Source organism: Vulpes vulpes, chromosome 2 (genome assembly GCF_048418805.1).
Source record: "Vulpes vulpes isolate BD-2025 chromosome 2, VulVul3, whole genome shotgun sequence".
Classification (NCBI taxonomy): Eukaryota; Metazoa; Chordata; class Mammalia; order Carnivora; family Canidae; genus Vulpes; species Vulpes vulpes.
In genome coordinates, this window is record NC_132781.1 from 40,066,605 (window position 1) to 40,083,098 (window position 16,494).

Here is a 16,494-nt window from a genome sequence, read left to right on the forward strand (position 1 = left end):
TTTATTTATTTATTTTTTACATGCCATTTTTAAATCCTCTGTCATTGCTTACTACTACATGGCCTTGTCTGTTTCTGTCTTTGGTACAATAATACCATGCCTTATTCTTCTTTGTAACTCAGGCTCTTGGCACAGTGCCTGGCACATGGCACTTACTAGTTGCTCAGCTGTCTATGAACGGAGACAATCAGTAACTAGCAGAACCAGGATTCAAACCTGGAGCTCTAGGGCTGTGTGACTCTGACACTCATAATCTTTCCAACAAATAGTTCCTGCCCATTTCAGGAATGTGCAGTCTTACAAACGGGATTAAATGAATTGATTCCATCACATGGAGACCATGATTTTGCCAGAGGAAGCACCAACAAGATGCCTTCATCCTTGGGAGAAATTCTCATCTAAGCACTGGGGAAAGTGAACTGAATTTGTTGAAAGTCAGCAATAAGCTCATGAGCATTGCATAAGTTTGGTACATAATAAAGAAAGAGGTCAAAGTTTTGTGTACCTTGAAAATAAAACTGCATTATAAGCTGTCCTTTTGAAATGGGCCCGCATCGTTGGCTTAAAAACCCACACCCAGAAGGCAAGCTATAGGTGGAGGTACACATTGCTGCAGCAGCCTCTTTGGAAAATAATTTGGCAAAAATTCACAAATTCAAATTGCATATATCCTTTGACCTGGCAAGTTCAGTTCTAGAAATGTTACAAAAATTAATTACAAGTTTACAAAGAAATTAATTACAAATATGTACATATATGCACAAAGAAATAAATGCCATTATATTTACAGTTGCATTGTTCATAGTAGAAAAGATTAGTAACAACCTAAAAGTCCAATAGGAACTAAATGAATATGTTATTGTATATACATACACCCATGAAATGAAATACTATGCAGGCATAAAAAAATGAGGCTTTTTTCTATTTACTTACATGAAACTATTGACAAGATACATATTTTAATTAGAGGAAAAAATGTCATTTATGTAAAAAAAATATGCATATGTGTGTGTCTCCATAACCTATTTCTAGAAGAATTCACAGAAAATCAGTAGCAGGGGCTGCCTCTGGCAGGGGAGGCTGTGGGAAAGATGAGAAGCACTTTCCACCATCCAATTATTTATATCTTTTGAATCTTTTACTAAGAGTCTCTATTGCCTATTCAAAATTAATAAATAAAAATCTGGAGTGCCTGGGTGGCTTAGTCAGTGAAATGTCCAACTCTTGATTTTGGTTCAGGTCATGATCACTGGGTTCTGGGGTCAAGCTCCCGCCCCAGGCTCCCCATTCAGTGGGGAGTCTGCTGGAGATTCTCTTTCCCTTTCCCTCTGCCCCTCCCCACACTCACATGCTCTTGCACATACACTCCCTCCTCCCCTCAAATAAATAAATAAATCTTAAAAAAAAATCTAAACCTACTAGAGACTTGGAATTTTTTATTAGCAACTTTACATTTTGATATAATTTCACATTTATAGAAAAATGCAAGAACTACAAGAACCTTCCTAGAAGCAGGCCTCACATTTAATTGTTATGTCTCTTTAATTTCTTATAATATGGAATAATATTCAGCCTTTCTGTTTTGTCTATAAAATTTTCCAGTTATTTTGGAGAATGTCCTTCAATTTAGGTATATCTTATGTTTCCTCTTGATTAGATTCAGATTATATGTTTTTGGCAGATACTACAAGAAGTGATAGAGGTGTCCTCACTGTATCATATTAGGAGGCACTGAATTTGTCTGTGTTCTAAGCCTTGTGGTTACAGGAAATAAGGCTGTCCTATAAGGCATACATAGAGGCTTTTAGGTCCTTTTATAGCACTTGAACTAGGAATTTGAATCCCTGAGCCATTCTTTTAATTCATCACTTTGTCCAATGACATTAGGAGTTACCAGCCAACCTCATGTATTTGTTAGTTTTCCAGAAATCTTCACAAATATATGTAAAATCACCCAGCTCCTTACTTCTTATAAGTTGATTAAGAGTATCCAATGGAGATATTTTGTGTATCTTTATTGCCAGATCATACCATGGGCTAATCAGTACTCTCTTTGCTACTGGAGATAGAGTCATTAGTGGCTTTTAATCAGAACAGGGGTACCTGGGTGGCGCAGTTGGTTACGTGTTGTCCAACTCTTGGTTTCAGCTTGGGTCATGATCTCAAGGTCCTGGGATTGAGCCCTGCATCAGGCTCTGTGCTCAGCCTGGAGTCTCTTTGAGATTCTTTCTCTCCCTCTGCCCTTCCTGCTCATGCTCACTCTTTATCTCTCTCTCTCTCTAAAATAAATAAATTAATTTAAAAAAATCCAATCAGAGAGCCATTTCCAGAAACTTCAGAACTAACTCAGAAAATTCATTCTTAAAATCCTGTCCCTCTACAACCACTCTTGGTACGAAATCTGTATTAGTACTAGTCTGGCTGCTCCAGAGATAAAGAACCAATAGGATATGTGTGTGTGTTTATATAAACACACACATAAAAAAAGATTTTTGGCCTACACAGTTATGGAGGCTGAGAAGTCCAAACTGCAGTTGGCAAGCTGGAGCCCCAGGAGAGCCAGTGGTGTAAGTTGTAGTCCGAGCCTGGATATGAGGGCAGGAGAAGACCCCTGTCCCAGCTCAGAGACAGTTAGGCTGAGAGACAAAGCTTTGTTTCTTACTTACCCTTTTATTCTAATCAGGCCTTCTGGATTGGATGAAGCCCACCCACATTGGGGAGGGCACCGAGCTCTGCTCAGTCTACTGATTAATGTTACTCTCATCCAGAAACACCTACACATCCACAATAATGTTAGACCAGATGTCTGGGCACCTCATTGCCCAGTCAAGTTGATACATAAAATTAACCATCATACGCACATGTCAGTTTGTGTCCATAGTGGTGGTAACTTAGAGCACCTAGCTTAGGTGGTCACAGCATTTTTTTCCTGTAAAAATTGTTGTCTGTCCCTTTGTAATTATTAAGTAATTTGTGGGGAGATGCTTTGTGACTATGTAAATATCCTGTTCCTCATCACACTTTCAACTACTGGTTTTAGCATGCACTGATCATTTCCTGACTTGTATCATTCCTTCTGTATTTCTTCATTGTCACTCTAAGGAAGAGCTTTTCCTTCTCCACTTCACTTCTGTTTTATATCAGTATGGGCTCATAGATTCTTATTTTGTTTGGGGCATTATAATGTCACTGACATTACTTACTTCAATGCTCATGTAGTTCAGATTTGGTCAGTGGGAGCCCATTCACTTTGGTTTCTATTTCTTTTGACACGAACCTGTCATCTTTCAAGTACTTCCCTACTTTCTGGCTCAACAAGATTTTCCAGACTCATCTTCTACTTCCTCTGTCCCAGCTCCAAAATCAGCTTTTCTCCAAAGGGCCCTTGGATCCTTTTAGTTAAGAATACAGCCAACATCTGGGTGTCATTGCTTCTAAGCTCCCTCAAAGGGCAGAGCTAGGAAATGTGTGTGCACATACATCTCTCTCTCCCATCCCCACCCTCCACACCCTACCACATATCCTGAGTTCAAACTGATACCTACCATTCCAAGTCCACCCCCTAATACTTTGTAACTTCCTTCCCTAACAGTGAAAAACCTGTCTCACAAGGTGAGTCAGAGTAGATTCTATTTTAATTATATTTTCCTGGAATATAAGTTACTATTTGTATCTAGATTATGTGAAGTTGCCCATGTGAAAGGAAAGTTTCTTTTCTTAGGTCATAGGGATATGGCCCATTAAAAACTAAGTGATATCTTGCCATATGTAATCTCCCCACCTCCCATTTTTGACTCATAAGGAAAAAAAAAAGTGAAACTAAGTCCATAAATCTTTTTTAAGATTTTATTTATTTATTCATGAGACACACGCGCGCGCACACACACACACACACACACAGAGGGAGAAGCAGGCTCCATGCAGGGAGCCCGACGTGGGACGCGATCCCGGGTCTCCAGGATCAGGCCCTGGGCTGAAGGCAGCGCTAAACCGCTAAGCCACCCAAGCTGCCCATAAATTTTAAATAAATGGTAGCGATGGTAGGTGATTTATTCACACTTGATGGCCTGAATTTTCTCCATAAATAGGATGCAAACCCTTTGCTGAGAGAATGAAGGTAGGCTAAGGGGACTCATTCCTTCATTTCTTTTATTTTTTGATTCATCAAATATTTAACCATCCCCTACAAATTCCAGACACTGTAGTGCATCCTGAAGATAAAGCAGTGAACAAGGTAAATATGGTCTGTATTCCTCTGGAGACAGACAGTAAACAAACAAGAAACTACTTGTGGTAACTATCATAGAGGAAACAAGCGTGGGATGATGGTGGACAGGGTCAGTTTAGGTGGGGAAAGATCTTGTTTTCTTCTTGGCCAGAGCACAGTCATCAGGAGTAGTTGGTGTGAGTTAAGCCAATATCTTGATGTCAGATTGGCTTAACATTGAGGCTTCCCACTGAAAAGATTTTGAGTATGTGAATGAGCAATTGCATTTATATTTTATGGAGAATGGGTGGAAAGGGAGTGACACCAATGAAGATGATACCTGTGACTTCATATTCTTGCTAAACACTGTTCACTATCAAAATTCTTGCTCTGTAAGTGGAGAATTGTGCCATACTGTTGGTTTGATTTGCATTTCTTTAAACATAAATGAAATCGAGACATTTTCTTAGAATTTATTTTGGCATAACTAGTTGTATTCATTTCCTGGAGTCGCTATAGCAAAATACCACAAACCGAGTGACACTTCTTATCTCACAGTTTTGAAGGCTAGAAGTTCCAAATCAAGGTGTCAGCAGGGCCATGCTCTGTTTGAAACCAGGAGGGGAGACATCCTTCCTTGCCTCTTCCCAGCTTCTGGAGGTGATCTTGGCTAGCAGTTGCATCTGTCTGCCTGTGTCATCCACATGGTATCCTCCCTATTAGTTGCTATCTTCACATGACATCTTCCTCTTCTCATTAATCCAGTCATGTTGGATTAGGGCCCACTCTAATGGCCTCATCTTGATTACAGCTGCAAAAGCCCTGTTTCTAAATTAGGTCACTTTCACGGGTACCAAGGATTAGGACTTCAACATATCTTTTTTGAGGGGGGCACAGTTCAAACCATCACACTAATGATCCATGGGTTTTGTTTTTCCCAGTGCCTGGTGTGTTTTCTACACTATTGACATACGTTATTGGTGTATTGGTTTGCTGTCTTGGACTGTCACCATTATCATACCAAAGTCTTCAGGAGCACCTGTTGTGCTATCTCCATTATCTCTCACTTCTATACTTTTCTTCTTTCTACTTCAGCTTTGGTTTTCCCCCTTCGTTTTGCTCACTTTTCTCTAGCTTTTCTTCTTGTGCCTGTGTTGAGCAGTATCCATTTTCATTCTGATGTTTGTTAGTGTACCCTTCATTCAATGGGGTTTTCTCCTCTGCCATTGTTTCCTGGAGCTCTTCCGGTTTCTCATCTCCTTTTCCAAAAAATAATTTCTCTATTTTTGAATTATGTTTTCTTTGACCTCTTGGTTCAGAGGGCTATATTTTCTTTACATTCTTAACTTTTGTGCAGAAATATTTTTCCATAATTTTTCTCCTTCATGACATATTTATTTTTTGGTGGGTATTCTTGATCTGCCTTTGTCTGTCAATTTCTTTGCCTGCTTTTTTTCTTGTAACATCTTATCATGGGCCCCATTCTGGGTCACTTTTGATTACTACCATCTTTGAGTTAACATGGTTCATTCTGGGTTAGTTGTTAAAAGTGAGTGTGCAGAATGACCAGTAGATAACCAAGTTTGGGATCTGTTATTTCCAAAACCTTTCTTACCAACACTGTGTCTGAAATGGCAAGAAGTTTGCCTGAGTAGCAAGCAAATCCCATAAGTATGCTGTGAGACTTCTAGGAGGTAAGTTAGCACCACTTCTTTTCATCTATCAAGATCAGCTGCTGCAGAGCAATTGGACCTGCTTTTTCTCTTTTGCCTCACCACATTGAGTCTGCTTTCTGCAAAAATGTAATTTCTACTCATTTCGTTATTCAGTCCCATCTTGCCACTATTTATTAGTACCAAATGGGACTCGTTTTGTTCCACAGCCACTGACACCCTCAAATTCTGCCATTCTTTTTTTTTTTAAGATGTTAAAAAATTTATTTGAGAGAGAGAAAGAGAACAAGCGGGGAGCAGCAGGCAGAGGGAGAGGGAGAAGCAGCCTCCTCATTCGAGCAGGGAGCTTGATATGGGGCTTGATCCCAGGACCTCGAGATCATGACCTGAGCTGAACACAGACACTTAAACTGACTGAGCCACCCAGGTGCCCCAAGATCCTGACATTTTTATCAAGAGATTGTTGATTTGGCCACTGGTGAACTGCAGCCTACTCCTGGAAAATTCTGCTCCAGTGCCTGGCATTTGCAGAAGTACTCTTCTCTCTTAGTGTCCTCCCTCAACCATGTTGACTTCTCGTGGCATGTCACAACCGTTCTTCATAGATAGTGTTTCAGGGTTGTGGCTGGGTTTTTGTTTCCTAGTAGGTAAAGTTTTCTGGCTTTGTTTCATTTTGTTGTTCTTGTTGATTTTCAGAGGATGCAATAGGGCCAAGATAACCATACTCTGTCCTCCTTAAATGGGAGTCCCTTACATGGTATTTGAAGTTGATCCTGAACCCAACCCTAGAGAACCTGAGTATTTAGAGATCATGAGAAAAGGAGGGGCCAGCAAAGGAGACGGGAGGAAAACAAAGAAGGTGGCCCCACAGAAGCCACGAGAAGAGTTTGTTGGGGAAGTTGGAGTCAATGTCAGAGGCTGCTGGGATACCAGGAAGGTGAAGATGGAAAGTCAGACAAGGGAGTTAGCAGTCTCATCAGGAACTAGCTTTGGGCAGTAGGCTGGAGTTGCTTGAAGAGATAATGGAAGATTAGAGAGATGCCATGTGCTGGTGAACATGTCTCCTGGGCAATACAAATATTGCAGCAACCTGCAATTTCATGTACATTAAAGAGGGAAGGAAGACAGGCCAAATCAATGTGATTAAGCAGCTCTGTCTGAAAGCATGCATCCTCATAAAATAAATATTTACTCATAAATGAAGATCTATAGAATACTTAGCAGATTGTTCACAGAGAATTTCCCGCCTGGTTATAATTGATTTCATGTTAAGAAGTCAATCAAGGACGACACTGATTCTCTTAGTGGGTGAACGACCTTAGAAGCCTTGAGAGTACATCTGAAATCTCATCATCTGAAGTAGATTCCCTTTTCTCCTCTGCCCAGCTCAAAGTTAAATATATTTTTGCCCTTCATATTCAGTAAGTGTTCAGATTCTGTCCAGTTTCCTTTTGAAGCAACTCTAATTTCTCTTCTTCTCATTCCTGCTGCCATCCTCATTGAGGGCCAGCCGATCTCATTGACCTCTTTAACTAGAAAAGTCTTCCCTGGCTCCTTGTGTCCAAGTCACATCAAATGTAAACCTTCCAAGCCTGCCTTTCAAAGCCTTTCACAGCAATCGAATCTGACTTCTTCCTACTTTCCAGCTGTTACTTGACCTTCCCTAACACACACTTTTTGCTCTAGGAAGGCCAGCCTTCCTCCTGTTCTTCTAGTCTCACCACATGTTTCTGCCTTCACGTCTAAGTTCTTGTCAAGTTTGTGTTACTCTGCAATTAGCACTTTATTATCTCTAGTATCACTTTATGTGAGCACCCCTCCGCACCCCCACTCCAGGGTCATACTTCTCTGTAGGGTTGTGCCCTTGATGGATGCAAAGGAGCCGCATCCATCTTGACTTTCTGTTGTAGTTTTATATAAATTTATTTAATAAATCTATTTATTTAATATATAAATTTATATATTATCTTTTATATAAGGCATGGGCAAATTGATGGAACTGTGTTTTTTTAAAAAATGTTTCAGGATTCCTATCCAAAACACTGTTGTCCTCCAAAGACATTACCTTCACATCTTCTCCATTAATTTAAAAACTGTTTAGGGGGTGCCTGGCTGGCTCAGTCGAAAGAGCATACAACACTTGATCTTGGGATTGTGAGTTCAAGCCCCATACTGGGTGTGTAGAGATTACTAAAAATTAATAAACTAAAAAAAAAAAAAACCCTTTAAAACCTTTTTGTTTCATTCAGAAGCCAGTGAAAATACCTGACCCATTCAATAAATATCTTTAAACTTCTTAAAGAAATTAAGGTTTTGTTTTTGTTTCCTTTTTTTTTTTTTTTTTTTTAAGAGAGAATGTGAGCAATGGGCAAGGGAAAAAGCAGAGGAAGAGAGAGAATCATAAGTGGGCTCCACACCCAGCATGAGCCTTGACCTCAGGACTTGATCTCACAACCCTGAGGTCATGACCTGAGCTGAAACCAAGAGTTGGATGCTCAACTGACTGAGCCACCCAGGCACCCCAAGAAATTGACTTTTAAAAATCAATCCCTTTTAAGCTACTTTAAGTATTTTGGAAGTTCTAAAGAAAAAAAATCCGAACAGAGACAAAATATCAGTGTTGGCGATGGCATATCGAGAATGGCTTCCTGGAAGAGCTGATGCTTATTATTAGGCTTTTGCAAAGCATGAGAATCTTCTGAGCAGATGGGGAAGGAGAGACTGGGTGGGGAGAGAGTATTCTAGGGAGAACAAACTCTGTGGGCAAACCATGAACTGTACCAAACCTTGGGTATTCTAAGTAGCTCGTTAATGTAACAGCAGCTTGTTAATGTAACAGCAGGAGTGACTGAGAGAGAGGATAGGGAGGGGTTGATGGGTCCATGTGTAGTTAGGAGAGTCAAGTGAAGGGAGATGTGGAGGCCAGAGCACAAAAGGCCTCATGTGCTTTGCTCTAGACTTTGCATATATTACTGTTTAGATTCCTCATTGAAAGAGTTGTGTTGTGTTCATCTTTGTCAGTACAGTACATGCCTCTATTAATCTTACCTATCATATGGTTACTATTTATTTGCACTGTTTCCCTGCTCTTTATTTAGTTTTTAATTCCCAGAGTCAGGCCCAGTGTCTGGCACATAGTAGATATTGAATACATATTTGAAGAATGCATTATACAAGTTTGTCGTAAAAGCTTTGCATACAGAAGGCACAGAAATGCCTTCCTTGGTCTCTTGTAAGACCTCTTGTAAGAGGTGGCATCACCCTATTTGTCGTTGATGATTACAGTAGTTCCCTATGGAGGCACACCAAGCAGGTGACTATATTACCTTAGTGTTAACTTACCCTGAGCCTGTCCAAAGCAAACTGGAATCTTGGGTTGTTGTTAAAGTGTATACTAGCACCATCTAGCGGTGATTTTAAGCCTTAACCAAATTGAAAGTTTGGTCAGTGATCACCAAACTTAGTTTCAAATAAGTTTCTAACATTTTATAAATTACTGAAGCATTGTATCTAATACTATATTTTTTGACCCTATACCATTATCTTCACATTAATAGTTATGCATTTGTTGGTTTTATCACATATTTTAATTGTGTTTTATAAACATGATGCCTAGAAGTTTTGATAAGCAAAATATTCTATACAAAATAAAATGGGATTTCATAAGTAGGCAAACCTGGAGTCTTAGAGCAGCATTCTAATCTCAGAGGCTATTTTGCTGTGTCTTAGTTCATAGAGTTCCTGTCTCTTGAGGTGATTTCTTTTTCCTAATGTCTTTCTTTCTTTCTTTCTTTCTTTCTTTCTTTCTTTCTTTCTTTCTTTTCTTTCTTTTCTTTCTTTCTTTGTTTTTCCTGTTTGGACTGTGTTTCTAAAACTAAAGAATCACGTCCCTTTAGTTCTTATCCTTGAAGACAGCTATTGAGCATGTTCTGCAAATACGCAGTTTATGCCAGAAAGGCTTGGGTAGTGAACCTTCGCTTTTTATTATTTTTGTGGGTGTCTGGACATGAGTTATGTGGACATTTTGTGATTTGTCGTTCATTGATTAACGGCTGAGGCAGGGAATCAGATTATGATCATTGGATTTATTCCTCTTGTGTAGGGATTGCTGTGATTTAAGTAGCAATGTTGTTATAAAATAAAAGCATTCATTAAAAATATTTTTTACACAGAGCATAAAATTAATCCACCCCTTTTTAAGTACTTAATGCCAAAGGGAGAGAGGAGGTATAATTATCTCCATTTTACAGATGAAGAATCTGAAACACATGGAGGTGAAGTAGCTTTCACAAGGTCTCACAGCTTCATATTTGCAATATGAGCATTTTGACCCAGATGTGGAGGTCTCTAGAGTCCATGCTTTTAACCACCATATTAACTTTGTGTCCAACAATTAGGGATGATTCATTAGAAAACCACCGTAGAAAATGCACAGAAAACCTTAAAGTGATTGTTAATAGTTTTTATTTAAATGTACACTACTTAATAAAAATTTTGGCTTTAATTTATTGTTGACATTATGGGCATCCGTTTATTTCCAGCCCTATTACAGCCAACAGCCTTCATTCTGTTGTGAAGGAGGTTTTACATTCTTGCCTTGTACTCCCAAAGAATGAGTTCTTTCGCTGCTGCACTGGTTTTATGTAAGGGTGCTTAGAGGCACGGTCCCTGTCTGTGGATGAGCATTTTGCTCGTCTCAGCATTCCCTTCATTCTTGGATGTGAACTCTCTGTCTACTTGAGCCTCTAGGCAGGTGGAATGTGTTGGCAACATTCATGTAGAAACATCCATTTGGGTGTTAGCCTGATTCAGGGATGCTTATATGTGTGACTTAATGTATAAATAGTCTATATGGGTTTTCTAAGTTTTACATTTAAATTTTTTCTTTGTAAATACAGACACATAATTTTGTGCAGTTGCAGTTATATATGCTGGGGTTTTTTTTTTATTCTTTTTTTCTTTGTTCCTGTGGCTTCCTTCCATCCACCCACATGGTCTTCCTCCTCATCACCCTGTTGCATGCATAAAAGGGTACATAAAACATAACAAGAAGCCTTCCATATTTTTCCGTGCTTGTCTAATCATTTATCAGATATATCTATGCACAGTTATACATACAGATCATGTATGGGGCAGCATTCTAGTGTTTTATAGTAAAAAGGTACAATCATATTTTAAGTACTTTTAAAAATACACATACCTCTAAACCAGCTATCACACAGAAATAAGAGCACTGATCTGTAAGACTGTGTGCCAGCAGTATTTTCTACAGTATTATTCATAATAGCAGGAAGGAAAGGGGGATGATTGAATAAAGAATGATCATCTACACCATGAAATTTTAGAATAATTAATTTGATGTGTAACAGAAATATCTCCTCTACCATTCTCTCTATAACAAATTTTAGTGTTGTTACTCCTTTACTGACATTTTAGTGTGGTTTCAAGAAGAAGAAAAAAAGAAATGTATTTAGACAGTTTTCCTTAAAATTATAGATCTGGCTAAGTAGATCTTTAACTTTGCTTTAACTTTGATTTCTTTCCTTACCAGGGCTCTTAGTGTAGAACCCCCTCTTATCCTTTTGTATTTGGAGATAGGGAATATGCAGCCTCCCTCAAAATAAGTTCTTCTTTCTTGGCTTTTAACTCCCTGGTCATTTCTACCAGCAGCATCTGAAGAAGTACAGCCTTAAGCATTGTCTCTATAATTAAATTCAGAATTAATGAAATGTCAGTTCAGAAACTGTTCCTGAGACACTTGGATCTTCTTGGAAATGAGACTCTTTGGAAAGACAGCATTTCTATATAACCACAGCTACTCTTCTGTTTCTTTCACTTTTGTACAGATTTGAAAAAGGGCGCATCTACACATTCATTGGAGAAGTCGTTGTTTCCGTGAATCCTTACAAGGCATTGAACATCTATGGGAGAGACACAATTGAGCAATATAAAGGACGCGAGCTGTATGAGAGACCTCCTCACCTTTTTGCAATTGCTGATGCTGCTTACAAAGCTATGAAGAGGCGTTCAAAAGATACTTGTATTGTCATATCAGGTATTCAGAGGGGATCCCCTGTACTTTCAAGGTCAAATGCATTTAACTAGGTACTCAAGATCCAAACTGTTGAATATATATTTTTTGAAGTGAGAAACATAAGCAATTTCATAGAAGAAAAAAACTGCAATAAAGACCAAATCATTTCATATATATATATATATATATATATATATATATATATATATATATTTATTTATTTATTCATGAGAAACAGAGAGAGAGAGAGAGAAGCAGAAACACAGGCAGAGGGAGAAGCCAGCTCCACGCAGGGAGCCCGACGCAGGACTCGATCCTGGGTCCGGGGTCAGGCCCTGGGCTGAAGGTGGCGCTAAACCGCTGAGCCACCTGGGGCTGCCCCCAACCAAATCATTTCTGATCAATGTCTCATCTCAGTTCATTGACAAATCCATGTTACTTGTGCATAGACTTCTGGTCATGAAAGATTCTTCCCATCTCAATGACATAAAAGTACTGGATAAAATGTAACAGATTATTTTAAATAATTGCAGAATGAAACCAAGAAAATGAAATCCTGAGATATGAAGAATGAAAAATGAACTCAAACTCAGATAGGTGAATGGGAGTTAGTGTCATGGGACATATAGGCACAGGGACGAAATGGGTTGTCAGAGCTGGAGGCTCGAGCTTCAAAGCCTAAAGAGCAGGGGGAGACAGGTGATATAGACCCTCTGTGCCCAAGAGCTGGAATTGACCTCTCTAAGGAAAGCGGTGCTCTTCCAGGAATCTCATGTAGTGAATTGAGGTTGGGGAAAATATCTGCCTGCTGACCCAGGATGGCATCTCCCAAACTGTGGGAGTTTATGTGGTGCTAATAATATCTCACCATCTACATTAGGGGCTTTATATTTGTAAAACTGCTTTTATGATCTCTATTCCACTTTGATTATCAAAACAATTCTGAATGGTAAGACAGTTGTATTTCTCCTTTATAGATGATAATATTAACAATCAGAGGAGTTAAATAACTTAGTATTGGAGAATTATATCCTAGGACTACATTATATTAAATTATGAAAGCGATATTACCTAATTATAAAAGGGAGGAGGTAAACAATCCTTTAAGGATATAAAGTAAGAGCAAAAAAATCCCTTCCCTTTGAATACCTTGTTACCCCCAAAACTCCAGCAGTAACAGCTGTGAATTTAGCGTTTATCCTTTTTATAAATTTTTTCTGGGTATAATACATATACATGCATATTATATTATAAACATGTAACTATATTACAGAATTATGTTATAACTGCTATTATGTAACTTGTTTTCCCATTTAACAATATCAAGTGGACATCTCTTCATTAGCATACCTATAGAAATGGAGGATTCTCTGACAAATGTGTGGTATTCCATTAAATATTTGAATCATTTATCAGCTTGGTCTTCTACTGCCAGGCATATTATTTTCAGAGTTCCGCTGTGACACACAGTATAGTTTGTAGGAATACTCCTTAAGTTCTGTGAAAATTATGATTATTATTTGATCACATTAGTATTTTTAGTATTTCTATAGCATAAATTTCTACAAGTGGAGTTTTGGGGTCAGAAGGCATACAGATTTAAAAATTTGAGTAGCTCATTCTAAACTGACCTCTTCTCTCCATCTTATACCAGTTGTCATGCTTTTTCTGTGACAGCATGTCTGGAGCTTGCTGTTTTGTTTTGTTTTCACTAAAATTATTCTGACTTTAATTTTCTGAAGGAATTATTTCATCCCCCTTAACATTAAAAGAAATTCTGCTATAGAACATAAAGTTATATGAATTTAGCAGTGGCCACTGTTTGAGTCACTAGCTGGTTTCTTTTCTGCCATGCTTAAAAGTCACTGCCAAGTACAAAGACTTTGGTCTAAGGAATTCATTTACCCCATTTTATCCCTTGATATTTTTTTACTAAATCTTAACTTATAATCTATTTTACTTCTATAATAGTTTTATTTTTTCCTCAACATTTTCAGATCTGTTAGAATCTATACTGTACCAAAACAGGAGGAAATAACTCAAAAAAGCAATGAAATATAAAGAATTTTAAGTAAATAACATCAGAATTTGCAATTATTCTATTAAAAATTAGCTTACTATTAGTTTAAGTTACAGTGTTAAGCCTTGCACAATTTTTCCCATAGGGGAGAGTGGAGCTGGTAAAACTGAAGCCAGTAAGTACATCATGCAGTACATTGCAGCCATCACCAACCCCAGTCAGAGAGCAGAGGTGGAAAGGTAAGGGCAGTATAACCATGGGGAGACTTTCTGATCAGAGCTTTGTTTTCTATACTTGACTGGGCCTTAACTCGGATATGTATCAAGCATTTGTTGATGTTTGAATATTGCCTGTGTACTTTTATCTGTATCACCACATCTATTTCTGTGTTTGTTTTTTGTAGGTAAGTTATACTATGGTAAGCTTTACCTAAGTAGGAAACAAAGTCATGCTGAAACATGAAAGTTTTCCTGTTCCACCTTGTAACTGCTGCTTTCAGTGTTGCACATGCTTAGCTAAGATATTACAGTTGACTCGAGTAGATGTCATTGTTCAAGTTCTCACAGCATCCTTGCTCTTTGTCTGTCACACCTTTGTCTTTTTTGCGCTGTCTTCTGAGGAGTCCTGGAGGGAAAGGGGGCTCTGGGCAGAGCCCCCATGCCTTACCTGCATTGCACTGTTATAACCAGAACCCCGGATATTAAAAGCTCTAAGAATGATTCATTTTCCTTTTTAAGTTTCATACCATGCCATGTTGCTGCTCAGTGTAAGATAAGGAAGAGGGCTACTGGGCACTGTCTGCAGGATCCAGCTTTTAGCACAGAGTGGCACATAGTATTTTCTTAATTTGTAAGGAATGAATGGATGAATTGTTCTGTTTTTATTTTGTTTGTTTTTTAAAGAAAGATAGTGATAAAGTAACATAACTTAACGTTCTTACATGGTGTGTACTTTTTGAGAGAAAGAAGGTTTCCAGAGTTGCTAGTGTAAAGCTCAATATTTGTTTCCTGAAGAGTCACCCTCCACACACACAGCCTTCAGTTTATGAATAGAAAAAGTATGCTGGATTTGTATGAAAGAAGACTGTGTAGGCTAGGCTTACCCTAACTCAGCTTTCCTTATTTCTGCATAATTGGGCTGGTGGTCAAAGAGACATTTTCTTGACTGTGACACATCCCCACTTCTGATTCTGACTTTGCAATCTCACATGACAAGGAAAAGAATATGAGTAAGTTATATTAGTTTCCATAGAAGCGCAGGAGAATAACCAGCTGAGAACTAACTACATTTTATTTCTAAACCCAGTTGGGTATAGTAGAGTAAGTGCTTTGTACATTGACTAGTGTTTCACAAGCATATCTTACTATATGTAGTCTTAAAGATAGTTGCCTTTGTTTACCATAATCATGTAATCCCCCTCCCCACATTTTAAAAGTATACTTTCATGTGGGAGGAGATAAGGTCGTGGGGTCACTTATAGTAGTAGTGGATCTGCTACACTAGCTTATTTCAGTGGCCAAAGTTACTTCTGCAGATATGCCCATACAAGATAAGTTTTGTCAGGGAAATAAAAACAAAGACTTAAAGACAGCATGAAGTTAAAAAGTATCCATTGGGAGAGACTGCTCTATAGAAAGTTAGTAGCATTCATTAGATAAGGCATGAATTAAATAACTGGTAGAGAGGAGACTTCCTACAGCTTCAAACAAAATGAGCAATTTCTAAACCAATAAAGATGTCTTTGTGATGTATAACTGAATTCAATAAATTTCAGTATTTTAGGCTTTGTAAACAAGTACTTTTAAAAATTGTATTATTCTCTGTGTCAGCTTTTCTTTCTCTTCAGAACATATCTTTTTAAGATTTTTCTTTATGTAAATAAAACATGTTCACTTAAAAACTAAAAATTATAGCATTTTGTCCAAGGTCAGGTTACCCAGCATCCCATTCTACAGACTTCTATCCTGTCAACCTAAATCCCTATAGTGAAATGTACTAGCTCTTCCACATTTTTAAGCATTTACTAACATATGTGCCTGCACACATACACTCACATGTACACATGCACAGACATACAAAGATCATGCAACACATATTATTTTGCAGCTTAATTTCTTATTCACTAATATATTCTGGACCTCTTTCTCTGTCAATACATCCTATACCAGGAAAAGTTTTTTATCCAACCTTATTAATGGACGTTTAGGGTTTTTTTGTTTGTTTTAATATTGCAAACAATGCTGCAGTCAGCATCTTTGTGTAAATATTTGGATGTGCTTTAACAAAATCCAGTTTTCCTAAAAGTCCCAGTCTCTAGAGCTTTTTATAGTGACTTTCACTTCTCTGTGTTAAAGAGTGAAGAATATGTTGCTCAAGTCCAACTGTGTCTTGGAAGCTTTTGGAAATGCCAAAACTAACCGTAATGACAACTCGAGCAGATTTGGAAAATACATGGATATCAACTTTGATTTCAAGGGGGATCCTATTGGTGGACATATCAATAACTACTTATTGGAGAAGGTAAAACGTGCTTAATTTCTGAGGGTAGTGTTTTCAAGTG

General features: G+C 38.1%; 1 protein-coding gene across 1 annotated transcript in view; it reads left to right on the top strand.

Moving 5' to 3' along the window:
* Positions 1-16,494, top strand: part of MYO1D (myosin ID) — a 326,946-nt gene that overhangs the window by 78,127 nt on the left and 232,325 nt on the right. Inside the window, exons 2-4 of the mRNA XM_025996152.2 lie at positions 11,727-11,935; positions 14,080-14,173; positions 16,289-16,454. Of these exons, the coding sequence (XP_025851937.1) occupies positions 11,727-11,935; positions 14,080-14,173; positions 16,289-16,454 (469 nt within the window). The remainder of the gene's footprint in view (positions 1-11,726; positions 11,936-14,079; positions 14,174-16,288; positions 16,455-16,494) is intronic.